Here is a 27,804-nt window from a genome sequence, read left to right as displayed (position 1 = left end):
ACAGGAGACAGAATAGGGAGTATAATCTGCCAGACTATACAAACATGCCTGGGAGGTTCCTGAATCCCACAAGCCACATATGTTCTTTTCTCTCAAATTATTTTATTTATTATCTATTATTCTTCAGATCAGATTAGCAGCAAGCAAATCCTGCACACAGCATTAAAAGCAGTTTAGCATTCCAGCAGTTCTGCATCCGCACTCATCACCTCCTACTTTAGATGGGAGCAAGGTAGAAGACGACTCAGAAGATTGGATTTTTCCCAGAGAAAACAAGCAAGCAAGACTATCTTTAAAAGTTCAGTATGATAACACACAGTTAACAATGGCATTTCCCAGCCCCCTACTCTGTTTCAGAAGTGGGATGTGCAGTGTTTGGCCAGAGTCCTGATGTGAACTTTATGTGTCAACACACCACGTTGACAGAAAGTCTAAGTAGGTTCCTCCTCCTCCCCCTGAATCCCAAAGTGTTCCAACCAGAGATTGGGGCTCTGGCTCATCATCAGTTGTTCTTCACATCTCAGACTGTCATATATGAAATGCTTTATTATAAGCAAAGCTCCTTATTTCCCAAGTTTATATTATGATGAGACATTTTACTAAGAAAACTGGAGGTCAACACTGAACTATTCTGGACAGGCAGCCAGCAACCACAAAATTCATGGCAAGCAAAGGAGCGCCCGGGGAGATTAGAGAGCAGCTCTTGAGCTGTGCTGTGCCAGGTCATTACAGCTTTCAGGAAAAAACACTGCAATTCCTACAGCTACCTGCTGTAACTATTCACACACAGCTTATCTACAAGACTAGAGTCTCATTCCTGGAAAGAAATGAAAGGAAAGAGGAAGGTCCCCTGTTCCCCAAAACCAAGCACCGACGCACCTATTAAGGACACCGAATAGAGAATCACTTCTGGAAAGAACATTTATTTTTGTTTCAAAACTTGTGATCCATAGAAATACAACAAAATCAACATGTACACAAAACTTTAAAAAAACCAAACAAACAACTTTGGTTCAAAGAAATATTTAACATCTAAATCTTCTGAGGTACAAAAGGCACAAGACCAAGCACCCAAACACTGAATTGCCCACAGCACTGTTTGCACCACTACTACAGAGGAAGACTGGAGGGGGGAAGGTGGGGGGACATGGAAATAACAGCACCCAAAACACAAGGATGTGTACAATACCATTTGCTTTCTTTCACAGGTGTTAGATAATTTGTTGTCCTTTTTGTGTAAAGTGACAGGACTCCTGGAGAAAAAGATGGATCATTTCTTAGAAATGAATTGGAACAAACAACAGTAGAAAAGGAAACAGAAACAAAGGTCTGCAGCAGGCTGGGGTTCAGTCAACCTCTGTTCTCCCACAAGGTCTTAAGAATTCATTTCCTCTTTCATGAAACCATTTGTTTGAAACTGTGGAGACAAGGAATTGGAGTCAGTCACCACCATGTACACAGTGTGAGTGTCACCACAACCCAGCTGCTTACACCAAGTAAAATCTCATCTCTCAGTCTGAGGATCCATGCTTAGAGTTCTCTACTCACCCCAGGGGAAATACATACAAAGATGCAAAGGGCTGGGGAAGAAAGGATCTTCCCAACTGCACAGTTGTGGAGCCAAGAGCAGCAGAGCAGTGTACTCTGGCTCTGGGATCACTGACAGGCCAGCGTGCTCTGGCACTCCAGGGGAACACCTTGGAGGCTGGGGAGGGCAGGTTTGGGAAGGGATGACATGAAGCTTGAGAAGCTTCAGCAGTAAGCAAAAACTCCTAGACATTCCCATTTACATTACAAGGAGCTCTCATCCTTTTGCAGTTAAAACTATGCACAAAGTTTTGTAAGAACAGACCTGATTCTGGCCAAACGATAATTCAAGTTATCCTGATGCTGATGCACCACAAAAAACAGTGACATTCTTACACTTTGTGCTGTCATTGGCAACAAAACAAACTCACTAGAAAAGCTACAGCTAAACAATGAAGCTGTTTAATGCTTCATGAGACTGATTGTGGGAAATTTCATTATGGCCAAATGATTCTGGTAGTGAAAATGGCAACACTCAGGTTATTAAATGCTGTTATTATAAGGGGTCAGTATATCCCCAAATTGCATATACATGAGCCTTCCTTCAAGGTTTTGTTTCTAAAGGAGGATTACTTACCCCATTTACACCCTACTAGTACTGGACAAGCTGCATGCCTTGTTCTGTAATCCCCCTCACCACTTCTGAAGAGATTGTACCAGAACACTGCTGTTCCCTGAAAAGTGAAATCAGATGTGGATTAGTCAGGGCCAGGGTAAGTTACAGGTCACACCAAGGAGAGGGGGTGCCTCTGAATTCAGCTGCAGGCTCTTAGGAAGCACTGGAACAGATCACCACTGACAGCTCATGGAGAACCTTCAGCACCACTGACTCAGAGTACAGAGGAGTTCTACCTGAACACACAGGTTTATTTTGCTAAAAGCAGCTGTACAGAGAAACTGTTCACTTTATACATTACAAAAAAAAGGGAGATGCCTTTTAGTCTGCAAGATCAGCAATGCAGAGCATTTTGTCACATCAGCTGACTTTTACATGGACTGTGCTGAGGCAGGGACAGTAACCAGAGAGAGAAGAAACCAACCAAAACACCAACAGGCTTTACCTTCTTGGGCCATATTGCTGCCCCAAAATCTGGGAAAACTGTAGCTCCTCCAGCTTCTACGTCGCTCATCTGAGAAAACAAAGCCCACAAACTGTCCATTTAAAGGTTTTATGTCCATGCAGTCCCACAAGCTAAAGTGCCCCAAGGCCTGAGATTTCCATTTGCACCTCTACAAGGGGCACTGCAGAGAAAGGATGTGCTTCAACCAGCACCAACTGCAGAAGTAGCAGTACCTGTTGCTGAAGAATTTTCTTTCAGCTCAAGGCTTTCGTCCAGGTTATTTATGTCTAGATTATTTAGTGTTTACTTCAACTACCCACTAGCAGTTGGGTACCTGCAGTGTTAATGAGCTAATGCTCTAGAACAAGAGAAAGGACTACAGAGTAAGTGTTTCAAGAATTTCATTCCAGTTTATGATCCAATTAGGGAAACCAGTGTCTGTTAAACCACATGTTTCCTCATAAATTGAAACCATGCCTTTGGAAATAATTTTCATGATTTAGTTTATGCATCTTGGTCAACCACTTCAAAAACTATACAAACTATTAGAAAACCTCACTTTCTGCACCATTTCTATGCTGTTCACCAGCAGTGTTATACCACTACAAGAGCTTTATGCAGCTCAAGCTTTAACACCTACAGCTATGGGACTCTAAAGAAAAGCATTTATGCTTTGCCCTTCTACACTGGCATGAATTTAACCCTATTGAATCCATCAGTAGCAAGGGGTTCATTATAAATTCTAGACTTGACCCAAACCCCACTGAAATTCCTGGGGACACTCCCATTAAAAACAGAAAGTCTTTCCACTGATTTCAGTAAGTTTTGGGTCACATTCTGATTAAAAGAAATAAATGAGTTGGATCCAGCTCCCACTAAACTTTGAAACTACTATTAATACACCCCCCAAGCCCCCATATTCTCTGTTGCAACTTGGATTTCTGTTTAGAGCAGATGTTATTACCACTCTGGTGTCCTCCTGCTTGGCACCTACAATAAAAGGGCACAAGATGCCACAGGTACCAGGTGTTTGCCCCTACCAGCTAGAAAGCCTGTGCATGCAACTTTGCAAGTTAATACCTGTGTCTTAGCAACACAACCACTCTTTTTAGTAAGGCTGTTGGCACATGTGTCATGTGTTCTACATGGGAGAAACAAGGGCAAAGTGCCTTTGACCATGTACAGCTGGCAGAGAATAAGGGGTGTGTAATTCCCTCTAAATCAAGGCTTGTCCAAAATTCTGAGAAGCAAACAAAATACAGGTTGAGTTAACCTTAAAATGAAAACCTCTTGGCAGCAGACTATTTCACAGCTACCTATCTTACTCCAATTTTTGTTTCAGAGATTATTTCCTCCCCCCAACAAATCAAATTAAAAGTATTTCTGATTCTGTTTTGAGCAGTATTTCACACTCAAAATACCAGCTCAGCCACATGTTTTTCATCAAAAAATTTTAAAGTTGTATCACTTAGAAGTTAAACATAGATGATTAGGTGATCCTAATGATATAGTGAGTATATGTTTACAGATAATATTGTCAGGGGACTGCTGTGAAAGCCTGAGGCCGTGGTGGCAGTGATGTTTAGGATTCCAGTGTACATGGTCTGTGGGCTATATAATGCATGCAACCAATGGATCTTCCAACTTTGCACTTGCAAACCCAGTAGCACCAAGTTTATCAGCTCTGCCTCCTGCATTTGTTGAAGCAGCAGCTATGCCAGAGCACCTCTGGCTTTGGCACACAGCTGAGGAGGAGGCTGACACACCACATCATCAAGTGCTGTCCAACAGTGGTGGCAGAACATGACTGTCTCATTACATGGCTGATAGTCAAGTTCTCCAACATCACACCACATGAGTACCCCCTACATTTGCCTTTGGAAAATCAGCCAAATTCTCCTCTCCCCACATGGAATCAAAGTAAGTAAAAGATTCCATAGCAGAGTGGCCAAAAAGGGCAAGATGGGTCCTGAATTCAAATTTTCTGCTCTGAGGTTAAATACCAGCAGAATTTTATCAGTTCAGATGGGACAGCACCTGATGCTGCAAGAATAATGAAATCCCTACTTCCAGATGTCAGGGGTTTCTCTACAGATAACCAACTGCCCAAGCTGTAAATAAGATGCTGCTCAGGTTATGCTCAATGCACAAAGGATCATCAATCATACTTACATAGTTTAAAAAAGTGGCCACACGATTTCCAGTCCCTAACCGCTTGAAAGCATCTGGCTCATCTTTCTATAAAATTAAATGAGAACAAACTGCAAATTTCGAGCTCTCAGACAGCAGACAGACAGACAGGGGTACTTACATAGTTAAGAAACGTCGCTAGCCTATTTCCTTCCGATTTGAGTGTGCTGTCAAAGGGGCGCTGCAACAGACAACAACTTTAACCCCAGTTCCACACAGGCTCCCACCAGAGCCACAGGGAGCTCTGCAGAGATCCTCAGGCCCACTTTAAAGAGCTGGCAGAGAGAGGGGACAGTTCACTGGGGCGCCAGGGAAGCCATCCCAAGCTGCATGCACGGAGGAGCTGCACCAAAGCCATTCTGAGGGCAGAGGAGAAGCAGTGCCTGTGGCACACACGTTAGCCAAGGAAGGTTAACAACAGGCCATTGTTGTCCTGGGCACTCATCCAAAGTCAACAGCTGAGGTGAATACAAAAAAACCTAATCTTCACTGGGCTCCAGATAACACAGCAGATTCTCATAGACACAGCAACTCAAAGAAATACTGTCATGAGAGGAGAATATGCATTTTTTTTTTGCCAGCAGACAAAACTGTAGAGTAGCAATAATGAACTTCTTTCAGGTGGTTGCCTGTCTACAACTAAAGACCACATCAAAAAGATCAAATTGTCTTTAATCTGTAAGAAAAATTGAGTTTCATTTGTCGAAGTAGGAGATCTCACTGGTGCCAGTTTAGAAGCAGAAAGAAAATCTAGAATACCAGTGTCTCTCTTAACTTTTCATTTCATTTGTTTGAAGGTTATTTACATTGCTAATAGTCAGGAAATCATTTCAGTCAGGAGATCTTCAAGTGCATTCTTACACACAAAACAATATTTAACATTTAAAGAATAAATCAGTATTTAAAAAGACAAACAGTAAGGAAAACCACAGTCACTGTCTCTAAGGTGTTATAGTTCAATCTACTTGAAATACATTTTAAGAAATAAGAGGCCTTTCCTGAAATGGGTTCACAAAACCCCCAAGACTCTGCATGTGCAAATTCAACCCAAAAGAGCCAACACTGGAGCAGTGAGATACAGGGGATTCCCTGGTTACTGCCACTGAATTTCTGAACTTCAAGAGCAAAAAAAAAAAAAAAATATCTAACTCGAACAATTACTAAAATCTCCGAGTTGCAATATGCAACTATTGAAGTGCCCCTATTTGAGAACTGAGAGGGAACAAAAAGCTGCAAGGCTGATCACAGCAAATCTGTGATGCACAGAGAGCCTGCAGGACCAGCCCAGAACTGCAGCAATCCCTGCGACCGCCCGGCCCCGGCTGACCCTGCAGCCAAGGGCATGTTCCAAGTGGAGCTCTGCCCCAGCTGCCTCTTCCAACAGCAAAGCCCACACTGGCCAGTTTGATGCCTGAGGTCCCTTGAGTTCAAAGGCTTTGAAGAGAATTTGAGAGCATTTGCTTGACTCAGGAAACGAAGCAGTCAAAGCTAACAGGAAAATTGTCTCAGCGGGCCAAAGCTAACAAGTATGAGCTTCCATGGTGTTGAAACTCAGGATTTTTTTATTTTATTTTTTAAACAGTGCTAAGTTGGGTGGCTTCAGTTCTGCACTCAGCTGTTGGGTTGTGTGCTCTGGCTGCAGCAATGCCTTCTACCAGGTAAAAACCACCCTGACAGTCTGAATTAAGCCAGATTCCACTGAAGTGCCACAGAGCGCAAGACATCAGATGGGTTTTATATTTGAAACTACCAGTCACTACAGCTCTTCAGTGTGATTAGCAGGTTCATGAAGTGGCTCAGGGTAATTATTAAGAATTAGCTCTTCTTTTCTCCCAGCCTGGAGCAAACCAGAGCTGTTCTCTGCCAGGCAGAGCCCTCTAGTGCCTGGTGTGGATCCAGCACCCACCACCGGCACATTCCCCTGCTCCCTGGAGCACTGTCCTCCTTAACACTGACCCAGGAAACCCCACATCAGTGAGGCTGGAAAAGACCCCTGAGATCTTCAAGTCCAACCTGTGACCAAACAGCACCTTGTCAACCAGACCAGAGCACTCAGTGCCAGTCCAGCCTTTCCTAAAACACCTCCAGGGACAGTGACCCCACCACCTCCCTGGCAGCCCATTCCAATATTAATCACCCTTGCTGAAGAAATTCTTCTTAGTGTCCAGCCTGAACAGGACACTGTCCAAATGCTAAAAACTAGCATCATAATACCCTCTTGAGAGCCCAGAGCTGCAGCCACAATAAGGCTTTTGCCAGAAGGGCTGTATGACCCATGAGGATTTCCATAATGGCTACTTTTTTTGGAGGGAAGGTGGAGTATCTCTCCTCTTCGGCCACCTCCTGCAAAATGCTTTAAAACATCCAGCAAAACAGGATTTGGACAACCTTGCTGAACTCAAAAGTCTAATGGAACAAGGCAAACTCACAACTCAGGGCTTGCAGACCCCAGTTTACAAACGAAGCAATGGAAAGAGCACATTCAAGTGCTACATGACTCTTTTACTGTCTATACTGTGCAAGGAATCGAGGTCACAGAGATATGCAGGAAGATCTGTTCATTATTCTCTTGAACTGTCAGCATCAGAGAAGGCAGTGCAAAGGCTTTCCAAAAGTCACAGTCCATCCATGCAACAGGCCTGCATGATAACTGCTATAACAAAAAACAGTTTCAACAGTGTTCTCTCAAACCAAGCCGCTCCCCCCTCCCCATCCCTCCAAGAAATAATTGCAAGTGTGATCTTACCCTAGAAAAATCAAAGTGTGGCTCATACTGCCCTCCCATTCCGTAGTTGGCAACCTACAGCATGGAAGGAAGCACAAACATCCACTGAACTGCTGCTGCTGAATAGCATTTGCTCTCAGAAATCCAAAACATGCTCTGAGAAACAGCACTCTGTGGCAAGATTGTTATCTATAGCACACTTCATTTCTTTTTAGATTGCCAGGAGGGAGGTACACAGATGAGAAACGACTTCAGTGCTTTTTCCCTTTCGTAGTTCAAGGGTTTCTACTTATCACTAAAACAGCCTGTTTCGTGTGAATTAGCAGCAATAGCTTTACCACACACTTGCTTCTCTCTGAAGAAAAGGCAGCTGAGTGGGATCAATTCTCTGTGCCCAGCTTAGGAGACAGAATTAGATTTGTTGTGTGATTTGTTACATCCACATGCCCCTCCAGGACCACAGAAGGCTCAAAGTAGCTTAGAAGCACTCCTTTGCTTACTTTACCTGACCACCACATAATGTGATTTAGCTACTCTGAGGCTGCATTTAACATGTCTCCCAGATCCTTACACCATTGCCTGTTTTCTGTGGATATTCTGTAATAAAGCACTTTAATCAGGCTCTGAAACAGGAACTCAAGGAGCATGGAGGAAGAGAAGCAGCAAACAGGGCAGGTACAGCTACTCTGGCAGTGCTGCACCACTGCTACTCTCCTTCCCCTCCCCAACAGCCAGTGGCCAGAATTCATATGAGAACTACAGCAGGACTATGAAAAGTGTTTGGGTCTTTGAAAGGTTCAAATAGGAAGGAGGTTCAGCTTTTGCAGACTTGAAAACAAGCAGCAGGCATTTTTCTCAAAACAAACTGGTAAATCACAGATTCCTGCACAAAGTCATCTTCCATTTCTTTGATATCTCCACCCTTCTCTGCCAAGCACACTCAGGGTAAACATCCTCCTGCACCAGACCACCAGCTAATTCCACCAGGATGAAGCCAGTGCACTGACCTGCAAGAGCTCAGCTGTTTTCACTGTCAGCCCTGTGATCTGCTGCATTCGTTGGTTCACCTTGGCCACAACAGGATCATCATCTTCCTCCAACCATGAGCTGGCACAAGGGAAGGATAGATACACGTTGTTTTGGAATAGTAACCACAAGAACATGCTTCCTAAGGCAGAAGGATTCTTCTGCCCTCAGTTAGATGGCTGAAAGAGCCATTTTCCATGCATTTGTTGGGGAGGCTTTGGTTACATGCAAAGCAGTTCAAGTTTTCAGCTGTAGGTAGGAAGCAGACAACGGCTGTTAAGCACAAAAACCTTAGAGCTCAACTCTCTCTCTCTTACCTCTTTGACACCCTGTAGCTAGCCACTGTAAGGACACCGGTTTTGGGATCACGTACTGTGGCTCGTGCCAGCTGTGTCAAAAAAAATACCAAGGGGGAAGAAACACATCAACTACAGGATAGAAATTTTTTTTTTTATCTCATCTTAACCAAAAATCAAAACCTGGTTTGTCCAACTTCAATATATACCACTGGATGAAAGTTAGAGCTCCAACCTAGAGTTTGTTCTGATTTCACGCTCAAACAGTACATGCAGAAACAATCCAGCACCTGCATTTGATCCTGGGAAAATAGTCTGATTTGAGTGCACAAGCCATGATATTCATTGAATCCATGAGTTCCTTGCTGAACACGTTTTGGAGGCACTTTTTAAACAGCTGGAGTCAATATTAGCAAGAGGGAACAACAACGAAAGCTAAGAACATATGAAGCCCAAGTTCCTGGCATAGAGAAAAATCACTGGATACTCCAGAAATTTAATCAGCCTGCTCCTGATGTGGACTAAAATAACCCTACCTCATTCTCAAATGAAAAATAACAAGTGAAAACTTTCACAGAATGAGTTACAAATTATGGGGTAGGCAAATCCACAGTGGTAGAAAACTCCTGAGAGCAACTCTCAACATTCCTGTGCTCAGATTTTCCAGCTGGAAGACACCTAGAACATCTAGTTCAGAGACAGTTTGAGATGTATTATTACATGATGAAGATAACTGTAAAAAGCACAGCTCACCTGTAAGTTTTAAGCAGTGAGTTTATCACTGTGTTTAGGTCATATCATCAGATTTGTAGGAGAAATTTGGAACTTGGCAAAACTGATGAGGTTTGCTGTGGTGTCAGTGACTGCTAACAACACACCAGGTCTCTTTGGTTTCATACTTGCAGCTGAGAACAAGAACTGGGACAGTCCTTTCTTTGACTGTAAGCTCAGACCACATTTAAATTTAAACTCCTGCAAACCACAAACACTCTAAATCATGCCTCCTTCCTTCCACTTAATTACAGGTCATAGAAAGCCTTTTTATTTGAAAAGCCATCTTCTCTGGAGCATGCAGTCATTATTTCCCTCGTTTTTCCCTCCAATAAGTCTCCAGCCAGCTTTACAATCCATGTCAGCTGTCTTGTCCCTATACAAGAGTTCTTGGCACAGCTGTTGCTGTAATTCTGACTCACTGCTATTTTGTTCCAGATTTCTCCTGCATAAATCATAACAGACGAGCCAGGCTGACTGAGTGCTGTTCTTCACTTGTACACTGAAGCACAGCTTTGGGGATATAATTTTTGCTTCCCAACCTTTTCATTCTGCTGCCATTTTCAAGCTTGTATATACTTGCTTGATTTCTGCACCTAGCATCTGATCTAAATAAATCAGAACTAACATTGATATTATTCCCTATCTGCTCTGATAGACAGGTTTCTTCACTTCAGACATACAATCTACATCTCAGTTGGTGTAATCAGCTGATAAATGTGAGGTTTCCTCTCTCAGGGTGGAGAAATCAGCCTTATACCAGGCATTTGCTGGGCTTTGAGGAATCATCATAACACACTACATTGGCCAGAAGCCTCATCTAGTTTTCCTCTGGGAATCTGTGTTTAGTTTAGCAGGCACTCCCTTGGCTTTTCCTTCTGAAATTGTGCACTGCTGGAACCCTGCAGCACCAAGTTCAGAGATCTTCACATCCCCCCAGCTCCAGGCCATGGTTTTGCCTGTTCAGACATGCCTGGGTTGCAGGTAACATTCCAAATTTTGGGAATAAGGTTCTCCTACTTTGATGGCAGACCTGTCCCAATGCTATCTGCATCAACAGAGTTAAGAATTCCCTTGACCCTCCCCAGCCAGCTCTGATGGATTGCCTGAAAAGCTGGAACTATTCTTTGGAAGAGGAGTAAGAGTGATTGCATTTTGCAAGGCAAGCATGCAAACCCACTTGACTGCAGCTACTCCCAATCACATACAGATGTTGTTTCTCTACAAAAAATATTGGCAAGTGTAAACTGAGATAATGTTGAAGTGCTTGGACTCAAAAGTAGAAATTTCTTGCAAAATGTGTTTTAGAATAAAGAAAAGTGCTCATCTTTCTAAGCCTAAAACTAAAATACCACTTCAGACTTCTGTCTGAAAGCTCCTATAATTACTAACTAAAATCTCCTGGCTAAAATTAAGCTGTATTTATTAAGGACCATCTCATCACAGGACTTGCATTTTCCATTCTTTCAGTAGTACTACAGAATTTAAAGCTGTTCCTGCAGCTGAGATATAGACAGATTTAAAAAAAAAAAAAACCAAAAAAAACCCACCCTCAAAATGGTTGTTTTTTTTTTTAAATCAAAAACTTTCATCTGAATCTTAAGACCTTAATATTTACCTGCTCTTATAGGGACTGATCCCAGTCCTACACTACACAGATTAAATGAAAAATTCCTCTGACATTAGTAGTATAAGAAGAACTCAGTGAGCAAGACTTAAGACTTTCCATAAAACTTTGAATAAAAAGGGAAAATAAAAAAAAAGCTGCCTTTAGAAAGCTCTTTATTTGATAAAATGGATTAAGTGACGTGCTCTATGTGAATGCTTCCATTTTATCTGAAGCTCTTGAAGTTTTATAGTATGATGTAATAGGAAAAAGTCTCCATTTATGGAGGTGAGAGTCCTCCCTGGGACAGGAGTGTTCTGCCAACACTCCCATAGCTGGCTGGTAGTCATACAAGTCCAGCTTCACAAACATCCCAAATTATTCATGTTCTTGGGAAGCCTCAGTTTCTCAATCTGTTTCTAACTATTTATGCTTGCATTTAGAAATACATACAGAAGGGTAATTCTCCACTGGAATTTTAGTACCATATTTCAGAGCAGTAGCCCAAAGAGGGCTAAAATGAGCCCCTCATCTATAAGCCATGAGGTGTTCAGTTTTACTGCTTCTGAGACCTGACAGAAAAGCTCAGGTGTAGCATCTATTACTGCTGTCACACTGCCAAACCCCTCTTGCCAGACAGGTGACAGGGAGGAAATTCCACCTCCAGAAAAATCAGTGAGATAATCACTACCTTTGCATTAGGTAGCTGCTTTTTTATTGTGTGCAGGGTCACCAGAACTCACATCATGCCTAACAGGTAACACCTATGGCTTAAAACAGAAGCAGAGGATTCCAGGACCCCCTAAGCAAAACAAACAAGGTTCTAGATATTTTCCTAGCACAATTTAAAAAAAAAAAAAAAATCCCTATTTTTCCTTCCTACTTCTGTTGAGATTTGGGCTTTTTAAATGTCATTTAAGTCTGGCTCCATTTCAAAAGGCAGACTTCAGGCATACTGCACACCAACTTCTTAAGTCGCTCACCATCTCCCTTTTCAGGTCTTTTCAGGTTAATTGCTTAAAAGCTTTCTAAGCCATTTACTGAGAGCTTTGCATAATTAAGTGCAACAATGCATAAATACCTTCGGGAGCCTGGGCTTTATGGTCCTACATCACCAGGCAGTTTCCAAATGGTTCCCCTTAGGCTCACAGCTGCAGTGTATCATCTGTGGTATGAAACCAGATCTTTCAAATCCTTTGCCTAGTCTTTGCTAACGGAGATTAAAGCATGGAATTAGCAGTCATTAGTGAGATGGAAAAAGGGAAACTTACCCTTGGCTTAGCTAGTTGTTTAATTTTCTCGATTTCTTCATCAGACATGACTTCATAGTATCGTACAATATGAGGGCTGTCCCATTCATCCTCCTCCTTAAAGGGAGCTATGAGCAGGTGGGGGTTTCTGTTTCCATCGTGGTACCTACAAAACAGCCTTTTTTGTCTTCGAGGTGTCTGAAACAAAATGCCAAACAAAGCATTGTTTGCTCAAACACTTCATGAACTGAAAACACGTAAGACAAGAAAAGAAAATGAAGCTTCATTCCACAAACACTGTAAAAACCATCAGCTGGCCAGCAGATATGAGAGGTAAGCAGGATTGATTCTGCAATTTACTGCTAAAAAAACCAAGGTATTCCACTCAAGGTGCCACTGAGCAACATCTGAAACACTGACCTTTAGGGGAATTAAATCACAATAGGTTACAGATTAAGCAAAGAACTACACAAGCAACCAGCTGTAAAAAAGCCTGGTTTTTATAATTAAGATTATGCAGATGGAATAAACTGATTCTTTTTCCTGCACTAAGAATTAAAGCCATGTCTGTTGAGAGGTACTGAAGACTCATTGGTCAAAATAGTCACCACAAGACATGTCTTTAAGTGGCAAAAGGGAAGGAATAATGTGATTCCATAAGCAAATTATAAGCAGCTCTCAGGGGAAAAAGGCTCCTTAGATATCTGTACAGCTGGCTTTAAAAGGGCTGAGTAGACAGACTGAGGAGAATCAATTTTCAACAACCTCTAAGAGGTACAGCTGAGAGCTGTTTGTGTGTCTAGGATTAAGAGCTAAAGGTGGAGAAGCCAAGACATAAGGTACAAACCTCAGCCTGGGCAGAACTACATTTAACTTCCTGTAAAGCTGCTTTTAGAAAAGGAAAAACTTAACGTGTCCCACACTAAGCTTGACCACCTTTATGCCAAGGCAGCACAGTCAGGAAATTCTTGTCTTTCTCTTACCATTTTCACCCCTTCCCCTCTGCAAAGGGCCTCGTAGATGTCCCGCTCTGGCAGGTAGTCAAGAGGCCTCTCATAGGCTCCACTCTGCACCACAGCTTCTGTCGTTGTCCTGGTCCTGTTTACTGGCTTTTCTCTCTCCTTCTCCTCTCTTTCCTTCTCCAGCAGCTTCTCAAAGTACCTCAGGTTGCTGCCTGCTCTCTCGTGAGTGCTGTCTTCATGGGGACAAAAGCACACACAGCCAGTGACCTTTGCAATCTCAGGAGCTGTTAGTATGTACAAGCCTTTGAATCAAGACAGCAGCAGTTCTTCCCTTCCTAAACCAATCATCAGGCTCCAGTCTACACTAAAAACCAGCACTGGGAAGTTTCTATCTTTACAGAGGAAAGAGAGGCGCAGTGTGCAAAAGAATCTTTTCTGGAAAAACTCATCACAAAACTTGTATTCCAAGAAAAAAAAAAAGTAGAAGTTTTTGGTCTTCACATTCCTCATTTTTCTCTCAACTTTTCTGCCCAGTTCTACCCAAGACAAGCAGATCACAGAGCTCATCAGCCAAGATCAGGCCAGCACTCTTGCTGCACCCCTCCTCTCCACACTGTACAAGCACCCTTTAACCAGGGACTGTGGTGGAATCCAGGCAGTCTCCAGTTCCAAAGACTTCCCCCACGTTGGGAAGCTCCAAGGTGTGTGTTACCACCTTACAGCCCACCCACAGCATCCATCCCCAGCTGTCCCAGGTTTATAGGGGAGGTATCCTGGATCACAGCACCTTTAATAGATCATCAGTGATTCATTAGTGACGTTGGTGTGAATCAAACAGCAACAGATCTTTACCCTGCACAACTAAGAAGGAACCTGTTCACCATTGTTTCTGGACACTGGCACCTAGAACAGGTTCTTTCCCTTCTGGCCCTGCCAAGCTTATTGTGTTTATCTCGTGGAACCAACCCCAAAGGTCACTGCAGTCACCACTCATGAGAGCACAGATAAGGGAGCTGAGCCCAGAGCAGAGGAAGCTGCTGCTCCCAGGGGAGAATGCCAAGTCTGCTTCACTGTTTGCTGCTGATAAGGATTTGCATTTATCAGTGCTAAACCCCATTGCAGAGGGAGCTAGATTCAATATATATTCACAATCTTATAAATTTTAATCTAAGAATTCTAATGTCTGCAGAAATTAGACCAATACATGTTTTTCAATAGGAAGGTTTCACCCACACTCAGGATGCTGCTAACATCTAAACTAAGAACCACAGCTCATTAAAAACCCAACAAATACATAACACAGTAAATGCCAACTCTAATTGAGGAGGACAGACCTTTCCAATGCAGGAAGCAGGCAAAGCTGGATAGGAAGCAATGATTATTTGCTTATTCAAGAGAAAGTTAGAAACAGTCCAGAAATAAAAGCAGGTTTTAAGAAACTCAATCTGTTCTGAATATTCAGAAATAAATACTTTAAGATCTCAGGCAAAGTATTCTTCTGGCATTGAAGAGTACCTGCACTGAGGGAAAAAAAGGAGTATCTAAAGTCAGTAGGACTTGACAGAAGGTGCAGCACTCTGCTCAAGTCTGTGGCAGCCTCAGTCTCCACTTGAGACAAGCAAGGCTTGAACCATTGCCCAGCACAGTGTCTCAGCACACTGCAGCAAAGCCCACAGGTCCTGCAGTCACACACTGGGGGCTCTGGGTAACAACAGCAGGGACCATCAGACAGTTTGTTAAAGATACTTCATGTATAAATAACCGGATTTTTTCCGGGACCCACACTTATTTTAAGTCCTCTGTCAGGACCTCCTCCCAGCCAGCTCACAGCGTGCTGGGGCCACCAGTGCCCTCAGCTCTGCTGGCAGAGCTGCCCAGGCAGACAGACAGACGTGCCTTTTGTCCTTACCCAGGGATATCAGGCGCCTGGTGAGCTCCATGGCCCTGTGCAGGTCCCCAAACTGGAACACAGCATAGCTGAGATAATCCAGGATCTCCACTTTGCTGACTGCAGTTTCCTCCCCCTCGTCGTGCTGCTTCAGGGCCTGCTCCATCCAGAGCACGGTGTGATAATAGTCCCCGTCGTTGTAGGCCGTCTTCCCCATGCCAAAGCAGTCACCTACTGTCAAGGTGGATCTATATTTTGCTCCTAAAAGCAAAAAGACAGTTTGGAGCAATCCACACAGAAGCACTTTTGCCTTCAAATACATTGAGAAATATCTCTAAGTACATATTTTTATCATCCAAAAATGCTTCCAAAAGGCAATTTTTTGACAATATTGTAGGTTCAGTATTAAAATGGTCACCTTCAGAATTAAAGAGAAAATTCTATCCTAATTCTATTTTAATTAATTCCTTTGGAAACCAAGAGAAGTTTAGCAGAAATTATAGTGTTCAGCTATTGTGTTTTCTATTGTAGACAAAGGCAGAGAAGCCTGACTACAGGCAGAGCCAGCTTGTTTCTCTTTACTGGAGATCTATATTTGTGCATAAGCAAGCTGATGGTTATTTAGACAAACTGGGTATACATCTGACTGTAACTGCACTGCTCTTCAGTTGCTCCAGCTCAGCAGATGCACAGATAAGACTTAAAACTAAGTTCATTATTAAGCCCCCACATATAATAACTAAAACCACTGAGTCAGCTCATCTACTTTCACTCTGCCAATGCCTGTTCAGTCTGTAACCAGAGTGTTGGCAGTAACCATAACCTGTTTCAGTAAGTCTCTCATAAGCAGCAGCAACAAACACTTATCAGGTCTCAGCTACCAAGACATCCCACCGTGTCTCTGTACTTTCTGAAACATCTGTAGCAAAAACTGTTAATCCCCATTTCACAAGGGGTTTTTGGAGAGAGCTTGAGGATGTTCCCACTTCTGTTCAAGCAGAGGAGACCTTGGTGCACTTACCTGGTAAGTTCCCTCGGGACAGAGTTTCAGGATCCAGTTTATAGGTGTCCTGCAGACGCATCAGAGCCTTCGCAGCTCCAGTCTCATCCTCCTCAGTCGGAAAAAACTGGCGTTGGATTGTCAGATTTGCAATAAAGCCTTTGCAGTAAAAGGGAAAGACATTACTTCCAGAGCTTGAATAAATATCAGTGCTAGATTAATGCAGAAGGGGAAACATCTGCTTTGGCTTGGGAAATGAGATTCAAATAATCCAGATTTAAAGCCTTATTAGGCTCACAAGTTATAAACACATTGTTTTCTGTCTCATTTTATGAAATACAGTTAATGAGGAAAAAATAAGGGACAAATAACTAAACACCTCAGTTTTCTTGTCTCACAATTACTGAAGTACAATGTGAACCTAATCATCTTCATTTTCCTGTAAGTGTCTCTTTTTGGCATGAAAACTTTAAATAGTTTTCATCAGTTCTCTTGCAATATCCACAGAGACAACTGTGAATTGTCATACTGGTCAAGGATCTCCAACTCTGTACTCCAACCTGTAAAGCCATAAGAGCTTTTCAAATCTCAGTTCAAGGGACAGAGACCCTGATCCAGGATCACCTCAGTAGGGTAGGACCTTACCCAGTGAGAGGGTTAAACCTGACAAATTAAACTTGTCAAAAAAAAAATAAAATTATTCAGAAATAAAATTAAATGCACTACATAGCATATCAAGGCTACACAGCAGGCTGGTTGGGCAGGACTGGGAGCCATCACCTGAAGGAAAACAAACCACCCATTTCCACTCATGCAGCAAGAAAAAGTATGAAAGGAAACCTTTAGAGGAAGAATTAGTGACAGAAGTACTCAAAAGAATTGAGTATTTTATTTCCATCTAGGATGACTATTCCAAAAGGCAATAAAAGTCTTGGCTGGAAAAAACTTCCAAGTACCTAAACTTTAGCATATGCAGAGAAGAAAGGGAAAACATGCAGTGTTCTGCCTGAAAAACATTGCCACCTCTACCTCACTGTCAAGGAGTCCAGTAAAAATAAACCTTTTAAAAAAAAAAAAAAGCTATGGAAGCAAATTCAGCCAGACACTGACAAAATGATGCAAAACCAAGGATTAGTATTGGAAGCACTTGATTTAGAAGGATAAGTTTACAGATAGCAACTGTATATTATCCTGTTATCAACAGACTGCCTATGAACATCTGCCAACTCTCAGTGATACAAATTCATTCACCAATTCAGTATGGGACTCATTTTGAATCTTAATCTTATCTACTGATCAACATGATTAAACAAAGATCAACAAGAGAAGGAAGAGACAGAGAAAGCAGATGAAGTAGTTTATATATAAAGGAACATAACCCAACAGTTGGCACCACAGCTGACAATTTTAGCATATCCTTTTCTCCCTTTTCCCCAAATAAAGCAGGTCACAGGTTCTTTGAGCCCTCCCTGAGTGTTCCAGTGGCAGCTTTCCCTCTCCTGGCTGACCAGCACACGAGTGGCCATTAGAAACAAACACTAGTTTGCTTCAAACAAACTTGGCAATAGTATTTAAACCACAGCTGAGCTTGTGGTTTTCCAGAACACGAGGGGATACACAACTGTCCTAAGACTGCCTCCCAGTAGCTCCCCAGGAACTCCTTACCATGTGTTGTATCCTGAAGAACCAGGTTTTCCAATTCCAGCCAGTCAGTGTTCAAACGCTTCACGAGCTTATAAGCATTGACAGGGTGTGCCAGGTACCCTTCTGGATCAGAGGTTGATTTGCTGGTCAGTGCATCCATTTTTTCAGCCCAACTGGAATGAGAAGTGTGCACCTCAGCCTGAGAACAATTCATGAATGCACATCTTCCTTAAGTCATTCCAATTACACACCTAGATCCAATTATTGCTGCTTTTGCTATCAAAACCAGCTTTCAACCTTTCAACTTCAGAAGTATAAAGCAGATTTTTTTCTAAGTCACAACAGTCTCTTTTAAAATGAAATAATTTCCCTGATTACTACTTTAAACCTCACTACAGTAGGCATGCATCTCACTTGCAATGAGTCTTAAAAGCACCAGTTTATACACAGAATGAACAGATATTGTCTTTATTAATACTTCAGGAGGAGTCTGCTTCTCCTCCAAAGGGCAGCTTTCCAAGAACAGAACATTTTGGGTATATGTCATGAGAATTCCTATAATTTCACTCCTCCACAGGCCCATCCTCACCCTACACTCCCAAAGGGTCAGATTGACACGTACAGCCTGGAGTTCAGAAATTCTTTGGAAAGCTTGGCTCCTTTTAGAGGCACTGGGCTCTTCTGAACCTGGACCTCATTTAGACTATCCTAGTGTCACACCCTAGTAGACACTGTTTTTGGCTAGATAAGCATTAACAATCTTCCCTCATGGACACAGAAAATTGCAGTTGTCAGGAAAAGCCTTTCAAGTGATCCAAGCAATCAGGACAATGACTGAGATGTGCCACAGCCAGGTCAACAACTGAAGAGAAAAAGGCAGGAGAACTGTCTCTGAGGGGTGTCTGTGGACAAAGCCGGGATGGGATGGAAACCAGGGATTCAGGATGCACCACCACACAATGCCCCTGGCACACTCTGCCCTTGTAAGGGGGCTGATGGCACAAAACAACAGGTAGCACAGAGCACTCACTGGCACACAGGGGCATTCAGCTCACGTGACAAGACTCCTCTGACGTGGCTTGTGTCCTCTCCACAGGAGTTCTGTGATGGCACAAGGACCAGGCAAAGAAGGAAGGGCCCAGCAAACCACCATTTCTAAAGAAGCAAATTCTAAATGACATTTAAAGCAGGGACCCCTCCTTGCAGGTTTATGGACACAAATTAAACTAAGTTAGTACCTCTGGTCTCACTGTGATCATCTGCTGAGGAAATACCAACAGCAGAGAGTGGTGACAAAGGTGGGGTGTGATTGAACACAGATGAGCCATTTTGTCACTCTTCATTACACAAACCTCCTCCCCTACCTTTTAATCTGAGAGAGCTTGTTCTCCTCTGCTCGGATATATTCCTTTAGAGACTGGACCAAGTCTTTCTCTGCATAAATCAGGTCTGTCATTTGACCTAAAAAGAGAGTAGGAGCAAATGTTCATCAGACCTAAAAAAGTAATGATTTCCAAGTGCACAGAAGACAAACCTTAAATGCTCTAGGGCTATGAAAACCACCATAAAGAACAGACAAATGAAGGGTGTGCACTTCAATGCCTGTAAACCACAACAGCTATTAGACATACAAGTCTGGCATTCAGATCCTTCCAGGGGCTTTTGAAGTCTCAGCTTCAGTGGCTCATGTAGCTTTGCTGTGACCCTCCCATTGACTTTTAGCATTGCAAGTGTATGCAGGACAATAAAAATAAAGGGTTTACATTCATACAGCTATTGAGTTGAAGCAACAAAAGATCCAAAGAGTTGCCAAAGCATCTGTGCTACATATGGATACAGATTAGGTCACACTAACAAATTATTAACCTAATCACTGGCATCATTTAAATTTACAGCTCTGCAATCTGGGTAACTGTGGAAACACAACCTAACATTACATACAGAGGGATTTCAGATTAATGTTCATAGATGACACACACACTCTCTCCTGATCAGCATTAGTGGGAATTGCTCACATGTCTGTCCTAATTGCTATGACAAACGTGGCTTTTCAAAGCCCAAACCGAAAGACTGGCTGAGATTTGCAAATGCAGCCACAGCTTCAGCTGCAGCATTCCAAAGTCATTATTAATGAGGCATGGCTAAGCAGATAGCAGGCAGCAGGCTGTGCTATTTTCAGAGTTAGGGAAGGTTCAGAAACAGGTAAGTGTAAAAAAAAAAGGTGATCCTTCAGGGAAACTTTACATAAAAATCTGCTTAAGTCAGGAAAACGAGAAGCAAACAACAGACATGTAGTTCAATATTGTTTAGCCAAGCCCAGAGCACGTGAGGAGGTTGGCAGTGGGACAGCTCTGCTGGCTCCAGCTGAGCAGTTCCACAGTGGTGCAAAATAACCCACCAGGAGTTCTGAGCTTTGCCATTCAGAAGCACAGCTCCCCTGACTCAAAGGACATCCTGGAGAACAGCCAGTGGTAGTTAATCAGCCTCTAATGCCCTCATGGAGGGGAAGTCCCCACACTGCTCCATGGGAAAACATTGGGCCAAGTTACAGCAGAAAACTCAGTTTGTGCTTATTTTGAGGCTCTGCCACAATCAAATTTGGTTGTATCACATCTATTAGAACACAGGAACTAAAGTGTCACAAAAATCAGTTTGGTTTTAGGATTTCTAATAATGTGAATTCTTCAGGATTTACTCAGGCCTAACAAAACACACAAGGCAAGGAGGTTATTAATTTTTACTTCTGACACCCAAATCCGACTTTTTGGGAGACTTCAGGTCCTGTGAAAACACATATTTCACATACTTATCATTTCAATTGTTTTCATAAATCAAATTCAGGACTAAGCTTTTTAGCATAAAAAGTTGTGCTGTGTTAAAGATAACAACAGATGCACAATTCTTAATAGAACACAGGCCCTGCCTTATTTTATTGACAGAGGCCCCAGAGAAACTTGTATCCTGTTGGTCACAGTGTGCTAAATTACCCAACTGCAAACAAACTGCAGAAGAGCAGCATTTCCTAGTACAGACAGTGTTTGACAGGGCCATGTGAAGAAAGCCATGTGCTTCAGCTGTAAACTGGAACAGTTCTGGCAATCACATTAACTCCAGCACAGTATTGGGCACTGGTTCCTTCCATACCTATGGAGGTGAAGAACTCTGCTTCTGTGAGCCAGAACAAAACACAGGTGAGGAACACCAACTGCAGCCAGGGCTTCATCTTCCAGACAGCTCAAGCCTGTAACAAATTGAAAGAAAAAGGAGGAGTAAAAATAGTTAACTTACTTGTGAGAAAACAACCCAAGGCATCAATCTTTACCTTCAGTCATTTTATCCTCATGAAAATTATTTATGTCCTTGAAAGTCTGAATTCTAATTAGTAAAACTTGAAAAAAAGTCTTCAACTACAAAAGCTGTTAGTTAACGGTCTTAAATGCTATCTTGTATACTCTTTGGGATTTACATGAAAGGCACTGGAAAGCCCACAGGAGAGAAGTAAAGGAAGCAATATATTGTCCACTGAGACAGTGAGAACAAGCTCTTTTGCAAGAGCAGCTCAGTGCCTTCCATGTCACGCATAACTAGAGCTGGAAAATATGAGACTCACAAAATTGTATTATATTCCAATAATAATAAGTCTAAATTAAATGGTCAGACTTACAGCATGCTATAAAATTCAGTTATATAAGACCTGTCTAGAAACACAAATAGTGAGAAAGCCAAATAGAGAAATAGAGCATTTTGTAGTGTGGAGGAGGCAGCAATGGTTGGAAAAGTTAAAAGTGAAATTTCCAGCTCTGCTTATTCAAGATGCATCATCTCAGCATATTGGCCTCTGGGCACAGGCCTTATGACTTCTGTATTTCAAAGGCTGTGCCAGTTTAGAAACTCAGCCCCCAGAGATGGAGGCTAAAAGCAGATTGTTGTGCTTCCAAAAGCACAGCCTGAGGGAGCATGGAAGGGAAAGGCAGCCCCAGCAGACAGAGTCAGGTGAAGGAAGGGATGCAAGGTGTGTACAGAAGAGCCTTCTGTGAGCTGCAATCCTCTTGGGAGATCTGATGGCCAGGATCACCATTTCCAGTGAATTTATGAGGTGCTTGGATGCACTTGGATCAGCCCACAGCTCACTGTGGAGCTGCCTGTTCACCAAGCAGGACCAGCCACCACAGCCAGCCCCGAGCAGGAGCACAGCTGCTCAGACACTGAGCTCAGGAACACCCTACACAGTGGCAGAGGGAGGGTGGCAGCTCCTCACCTTGATTCAAAAACCACTTATTCTTTTTTCCTACCCCATGTAACTGGGTACACTGGTGGCTAGAAATGATCACTTGCAACCTGCAACCAAATACAGCAAAAATGCAGCTACTTGGGGCAAAATGGAACCACTTAATCTGAGGAGAAAGAGGAATGGAGGGGAGAAGAGAAAATACATGGAATATCCTAAAATTTCAAACAATGCAGCAAGTAGGAAGGCATTAAAATAAGATAATTCTGGAAAAGCTCTAGCTTGTTATTCCCTTGGGCTCCACACATCTGCCTGCATGGCAGGAGGCAGAAGATGAAAAATGGATACTGCCCTTTCCTTCTGGGATTTTCAAGCCCACAGCACAACAGAAACCCTCAGATGAGCTCATGAGTGCCAGGGACACAAACACCAAACACACCAGTGACACCACCATCACTGAGAACACCAGAAATAGCTCTGTCCTCTGCTGGGTATTACCACATGGCAAGATAATTGTTTTAAAATTATTCTTCCGATTGCTTTACAAGACTACACAAGCAATTAGAAACATTTACCACAACAGTTTGCAAGCATGAGTAAGCAGGAAAATGTCTCACAGCATCACAATAAGTCTTCTCCTTTCTCTCTTCTGTTTCTCACCCTCCTGCAAACCACATATTCCCAAACTGCTTGTTCAAGTCAGTTCAGAACTAGTACATGGGTAATCTGAGAATTGAGCAAAGCTGAGTGAATAGTACCATGCAGAGGTCTGCCAATACTACAAGCCACAATAAGTGATGTAGCAGAAAGCCCAGCAAGTCAAGAACACTTGGGAAGTACATTAATTTGGATATATTAAGCCTCGTCTGTCCATCTGCATAGCCTGTCATCATTTAATGGAGTGGTTTTTTGGATGCACAACAGAAAGCCTGGGAGAACAATTACAAGGGAATTTTCCAGTTAAAACGACACAACTCTACATTCTGCTGCACCTCCCCACCATGTTCTCTCATGGCTGAGGATATCTGCCAAGAAGTACACTTACTACAGCTAGCAGCTTGTCTTTATAGCAGATCTTTAACAGCTTTACCATCCTACTCAGTTTTACTTGAGTCAATAAACAGAAACTTCAGTAAACAGAGAAAGCAGCTCTTGCTGAACAAGCAGGACACCTGGCTGCAGGGTTTGCAGATTGTTTGTACACATTCTTTTCACAGCTGTTACTGGGAAAACCAGCACAAATAATGAATTACAGGAGGCTGAATAACCACAGTCTTGGACAGCAGGAGTATGTGTGCACAGACACACGTATGCCTGCCCACCCCACCCCAGCTGATCCATCTGCTAACAAAGAGGGAAAGAGGGGCAGAAGGGGCACTAGCAGCTCCTGCCTCAATAACGGAGACAAATATTTACAAAGCCAGTCTGTTTTATTCAAACAGAAATGCCAGATAATAAGCCTATGTAGAACAAATACTGCCTATGTTCTTGGCTTTTTTTTTTTTTTTTTTTTACTTCTTTACAGTGTAGTACCCTAATGAATCATTGCTCCCACTGGAAAGAGTGCTGTCAGGCTTCAGAGAGCACTGGCAGCAGGAAAGAAGGTCCTTCTAGACAAAATAGTCCAGGCTGGAATTTTTCTTCACAAGTTAGACTGAATTCTTTATTAAATAAGCTTTCTGAAAGCTCTTAATCAGCATGATATAAAAATACACACTTGACCCATAAAAGAAAAGTTGCTTGCACATCCACCAGGGTTATCAGTTCCTCACCCACTCAGAAACCAATATCCAGTCACTGGAGACTCAAGCCAACTCCCAGAGCCAGGAGGGAGGACTTTTTTTCAGGTCAGAAGGGGAAACAAATACCTATTACTCATCCAGTGCCTTTAGGACTCAACTTCTGATCAAACTGATATGCTGCAGTCTCCTTTGTTCACCACAGAACAAGAGTCCTCCAGTTGCCTGACAGTCTAAGTAAGAACAGGGACTAAAAAAAAAAAAAAAGTCCTTCATCCAGGCTTCAAACTTGTACACCCCTCTCAGGCAGAAGAATTAAATTAAGTGGAACCAACATAAAACCAGTCTGGGTAACGTAAAGAATAAGAGTTATGCTCTTTATTGTGGTAAATCAGGCCAGAGTGTGACTCGTGCTCTTATGTGAACGCTCATTTTCTCACATGAATTCCAGGATAAACCCCACAATGTTCTTCCACTCCACACTTAGAGGTGACAGCACTCCCTTTGCTATGGGGCTTCTCTCAGGAAGCTGTGGATCTGGGCTGGGATGTAGCTGCTCCAAACTGCTACCAGCCAAGTCACCTCTCTTTCCAGGGGCTAGGTGGGAGGGGAATTTTTTTCTTCCAAGAAATTAAGGCAGACCACTGTTCCCTAGTGTGGTTCCATTCTTACAGACCCACAGGTTGCTACAGAGGCATAAAGTTTGTGAGACAAAGTACCACAACTAGCTACTGTCAAAATCTGATTAAGATACCATTTTTCCAAACTACCAGAATACAATGTACAAGCTGATGACAAAAGGTTACAGCCCTGTCTCCTCCTCTGTGCTTGCCTGTGCTATTAAAGACACCTGGAAAAGCACTCCTAAAACAGCTGCTAACGCAGGCATCTAAATTTAAAATCTCATGGTGAAGTCCAACAAGCAAATCACTACTTCAAGGTCACCTCAGGCCACAGATGAATTCTTGGTGCACACAGTCGGGGCCCACACGCCAGGCTCTGAAGGATGGTCCATCCTCAGACAGCAATTTGAGGTCAGACTCTTGGATGAGACAGGTCTGTCTGGGGCTTCTCCAAATGCCAGTGCTTTCCACCCTGTCTTATTGCCTGCAGACACAGCAAGGGGTAGTGGTGCAGATGGCTTCATCCCCTCCACAAACAGTGGAGCTCCAAAAGGAGGCAATAACCTGCTATCAGCATTGTCAGCTGCAGATAAGGCTAATTAGATTTAAGTGGAAAATGGCACAAACAAAAAACTGCAAGACTGCTTACTTAGAGCCAAAAGAAGGGCTTAATTGCAAACAGATTTTCAAGTTGTTGCCATGGAAGAGCTTCTCTCAGTACCAATCAAGAAAACCATCCAGCTTGTAGCAGTATTTCAAGTCTTGCAGATTAGCCTGACACATGATAGCAGCTATAAAACTACTTAGAAATTATTAAATGCTAAGGAAAGATTAATTTCATCCTAAGGAAAAAACCTACACCATTGCCTGAAGACTCTGAAACAAGTAATTCAGACCTGAAATTCATTATCCACATGCACTCAGATGCTCCAACATTCAACCCCTCCTCTGAGCCAAAGAACTCTTGATTTAAACACCTGTCAGAGCCCCACCAAGACCATGCTGTTATTCTGGACCTCATGTCAGGAGTCACCTCACACTCACCCTCAGTCCTACCCAGGGACAGCAGGGACTGCTCCCCTGCAGCACTGGGAGCCTCCTCACAGGTGAGTTCTCTCTCCACCCTTAAGTAACTGCTTCCCAGCTCCTTCCCCCAGTGCATGTTGGCTTTACTGCTCAGAGCAGCTTGTGCCAACATCACCACCTTTCTTTACAAAGGATTTAATGTGTATCTGAAAACAATTATAATTGCCTAGCAAATAACTCACTACAATTGCCTTGTGTTTTTCACGGCAAGCCAAAAGAAAGCGAGGAAGAAGTTGCTCATTTGTAAGCATTAATGAGGATACAGCACATTCACACACAACTGCAGGCATTTCTTCTAATACAAAATAAATTACAGCTACCTTAGAAGCCATAATCATCTTGATTAGCTCCCCAGAGTTTTTTAAAGCCACAGCAAAGAATGTTTCTTCCACACTCCAGTAGACAACAAAATTGATGCCAGCCTAAGGCACAGCAAATCTGCCTTCAACTTACTCTGCAAGCTCTGCCCATATGAAGCAACCTGGAGTCAGATACCACACTGTTTGTGAAGACAGTAAGATTCCATGCTCTTTTTCCACTACAGCTTGTTTTTTCAGCATTAGCATTTAGACTGCATTCTACTGTGCAAAGCCCATAACTTTGATATATCATCATACTTAATATACCCTGCCATTTGCTCCCATATAGCACAGAAAATATCCTCCTGTTCAGAAATAAGGGTGGAGGTTTTTTTAATATTAAAAGGTCTACTGTCAGCGAACTATTTCTTCCATTTAATATCAGCAATTTAATTAAAATCCAACATTATCTCAGAGGTGCAGGGGTTGTCTCTCATCCTAGCACATGCCCACTTTCCATACTCCACGTTCCCATGCCTCTGACATATAGAAAACCATACACAAAAATCAGAACTAGTCATAGGAAAAATATCTATGTTTACAGCTTGCTTCTTTGGAGGTTTGCCAATGTGCACAACATGGAAATTATAAACAGATTGAATTCCTGACTTAAACCTCGACTGAAAAACTTCTCATGCTAACTGGTAAATCCTGCTCCCTCTGCTGTCACTGTCTTTGAAGTACACAATTCCTGCACTTCTTCCCAAAGTATGATTAATCACATTAAAAAATTGCATCTCAAGAAATTATGGCATTAGCAAGAAGCCCCATTCTCAGCTGTTTGTGTCAGAGCAATGCCAATTTACAACTGCAGAATAATGCTCTGCTTGTGAAATGTGAGTGGCAGTTATTGGTTGCTATATATATATATATATATATACTCACAACATACCTGTGGGATTATTTCCAAGTCCTTAATGCCAGAAAGATGAAGTATTACCCTGGTAAAGATGGCTGCAGTGGCCGCTCAGCTCAGCTCCACCCTCACAGAGCACCTATAAAATTAAAGAGCAAGAGGTTTTGTTACAAAAACGTCTTCTGGGGAAGCTCACCTTCAGGATTTACTACTGAGGAAGAGGGGTGATTACCGGCTAGGAACACCAAACATCACAAAGTCAGACAGCTCCAAAAACAGTCTTTATTTACACATCCTCCCTGCTTCCAGGTTACAAGGACATTCTTTGCTGCTTGAAATAAAATCATTCCTGTCTGGTCAAAGGCATGTTTTGCATTACTATGACATAACAAGCCGCTGTGCCCCAGCTGAGCTGCGATGACACTCCAGTGCCTTCAGCTTTCACTCCAGCCCAGCCCCGTGCGCTGCCCTTGCAGAACCTTCTCCTCCGGGGCTGTGGCCGCTGCCCCGCCGGGTCACCCCGGCTGCTGCGCTCCCCTGGCTTGTCCCCAGCCCAGCCGCACGGCTGTGTGCTCCGACCGACACACGGACGGGCTTTTCTGGGTAACGCAAAACGAGACGTGAGCGGAGCAAGTGGGGTTCCAACACCTACACGAAGCACCGCCGGCTCTGCGCTGAGCCCGCGGCCGGCAGGGATCGCGCACAGGCAATTAACAATTAACGCAGCTGGCACATCCAACCGGGAACACCAGTCCCACCGAGCCCAGAGGGCAGGAAAAGAGGAGCCAGCCCTCGCATGGAACCTGTAACCGCGACACCTCTGACACGCTCACAGACACCCCAGGGATGTTTCGCGATGCCACGCTCCCCCTTGTCCCGCAGCGCCCGGCCCGGGGGCGGCACCGCA

General features: G+C 43.1%; 1 protein-coding gene across 5 annotated transcripts; it reads right to left on the bottom strand.

The window, feature by feature from the left end:
- Positions 1-907: 907 nt before the first annotated feature.
- On the bottom strand, positions 908-27,057 carry P4HA2 (prolyl 4-hydroxylase subunit alpha 2). Of its 5 annotated transcripts, XM_018081124.2 has the most exons (16): positions 26,934-27,056; positions 21,151-21,247; positions 19,371-19,467; positions 18,028-18,179; positions 16,384-16,521; positions 15,384-15,623; positions 13,496-13,707; positions 12,534-12,710; positions 8,907-8,977; positions 8,571-8,670; positions 7,585-7,638; positions 4,960-5,019; positions 4,821-4,886; positions 2,649-2,717; positions 2,165-2,261; positions 908-1,417 (listed from the first exon to the last, which is right to left on the bottom strand). In XM_018081124.2, the coding sequence occupies exons 2-16, from the start codon at positions 21,227-21,229 to the stop codon at positions 1,347-1,349; spliced, it is 1,683 nt and encodes a 560-aa protein (XP_017936613.1). In that variant the 5' UTR covers positions 21,230-21,247; positions 26,934-27,056; the 3' UTR covers positions 908-1,346. The 5 variants fall into 5 exon arrangements, with proteins under 5 accessions (XP_017936613.1, XP_008920957.1, XP_017936614.1 ...); XM_008922709.3 differs by lacking the exon at positions 4,821-4,886; XM_018081125.2 differs by lacking the exon at positions 4,960-5,019.
- Positions 27,058-27,804: the final 747 nt, after the last annotated feature.

The sequence above is a fragment of the Manacus vitellinus genome, unplaced genomic scaffold, assembly GCF_001715985.3.
Source record: "Manacus vitellinus isolate BGI_N305 unplaced genomic scaffold, ASM171598v3 scaffold_51_pilon, whole genome shotgun sequence".
Lineage (NCBI taxonomy): Eukaryota > Metazoa > Chordata > Aves > Passeriformes > Pipridae > Manacus > Manacus vitellinus.
The sequence above is the reverse complement of the archived record's forward strand: the minus strand, read 5'-3'. Positions and strand labels throughout refer to the sequence as shown.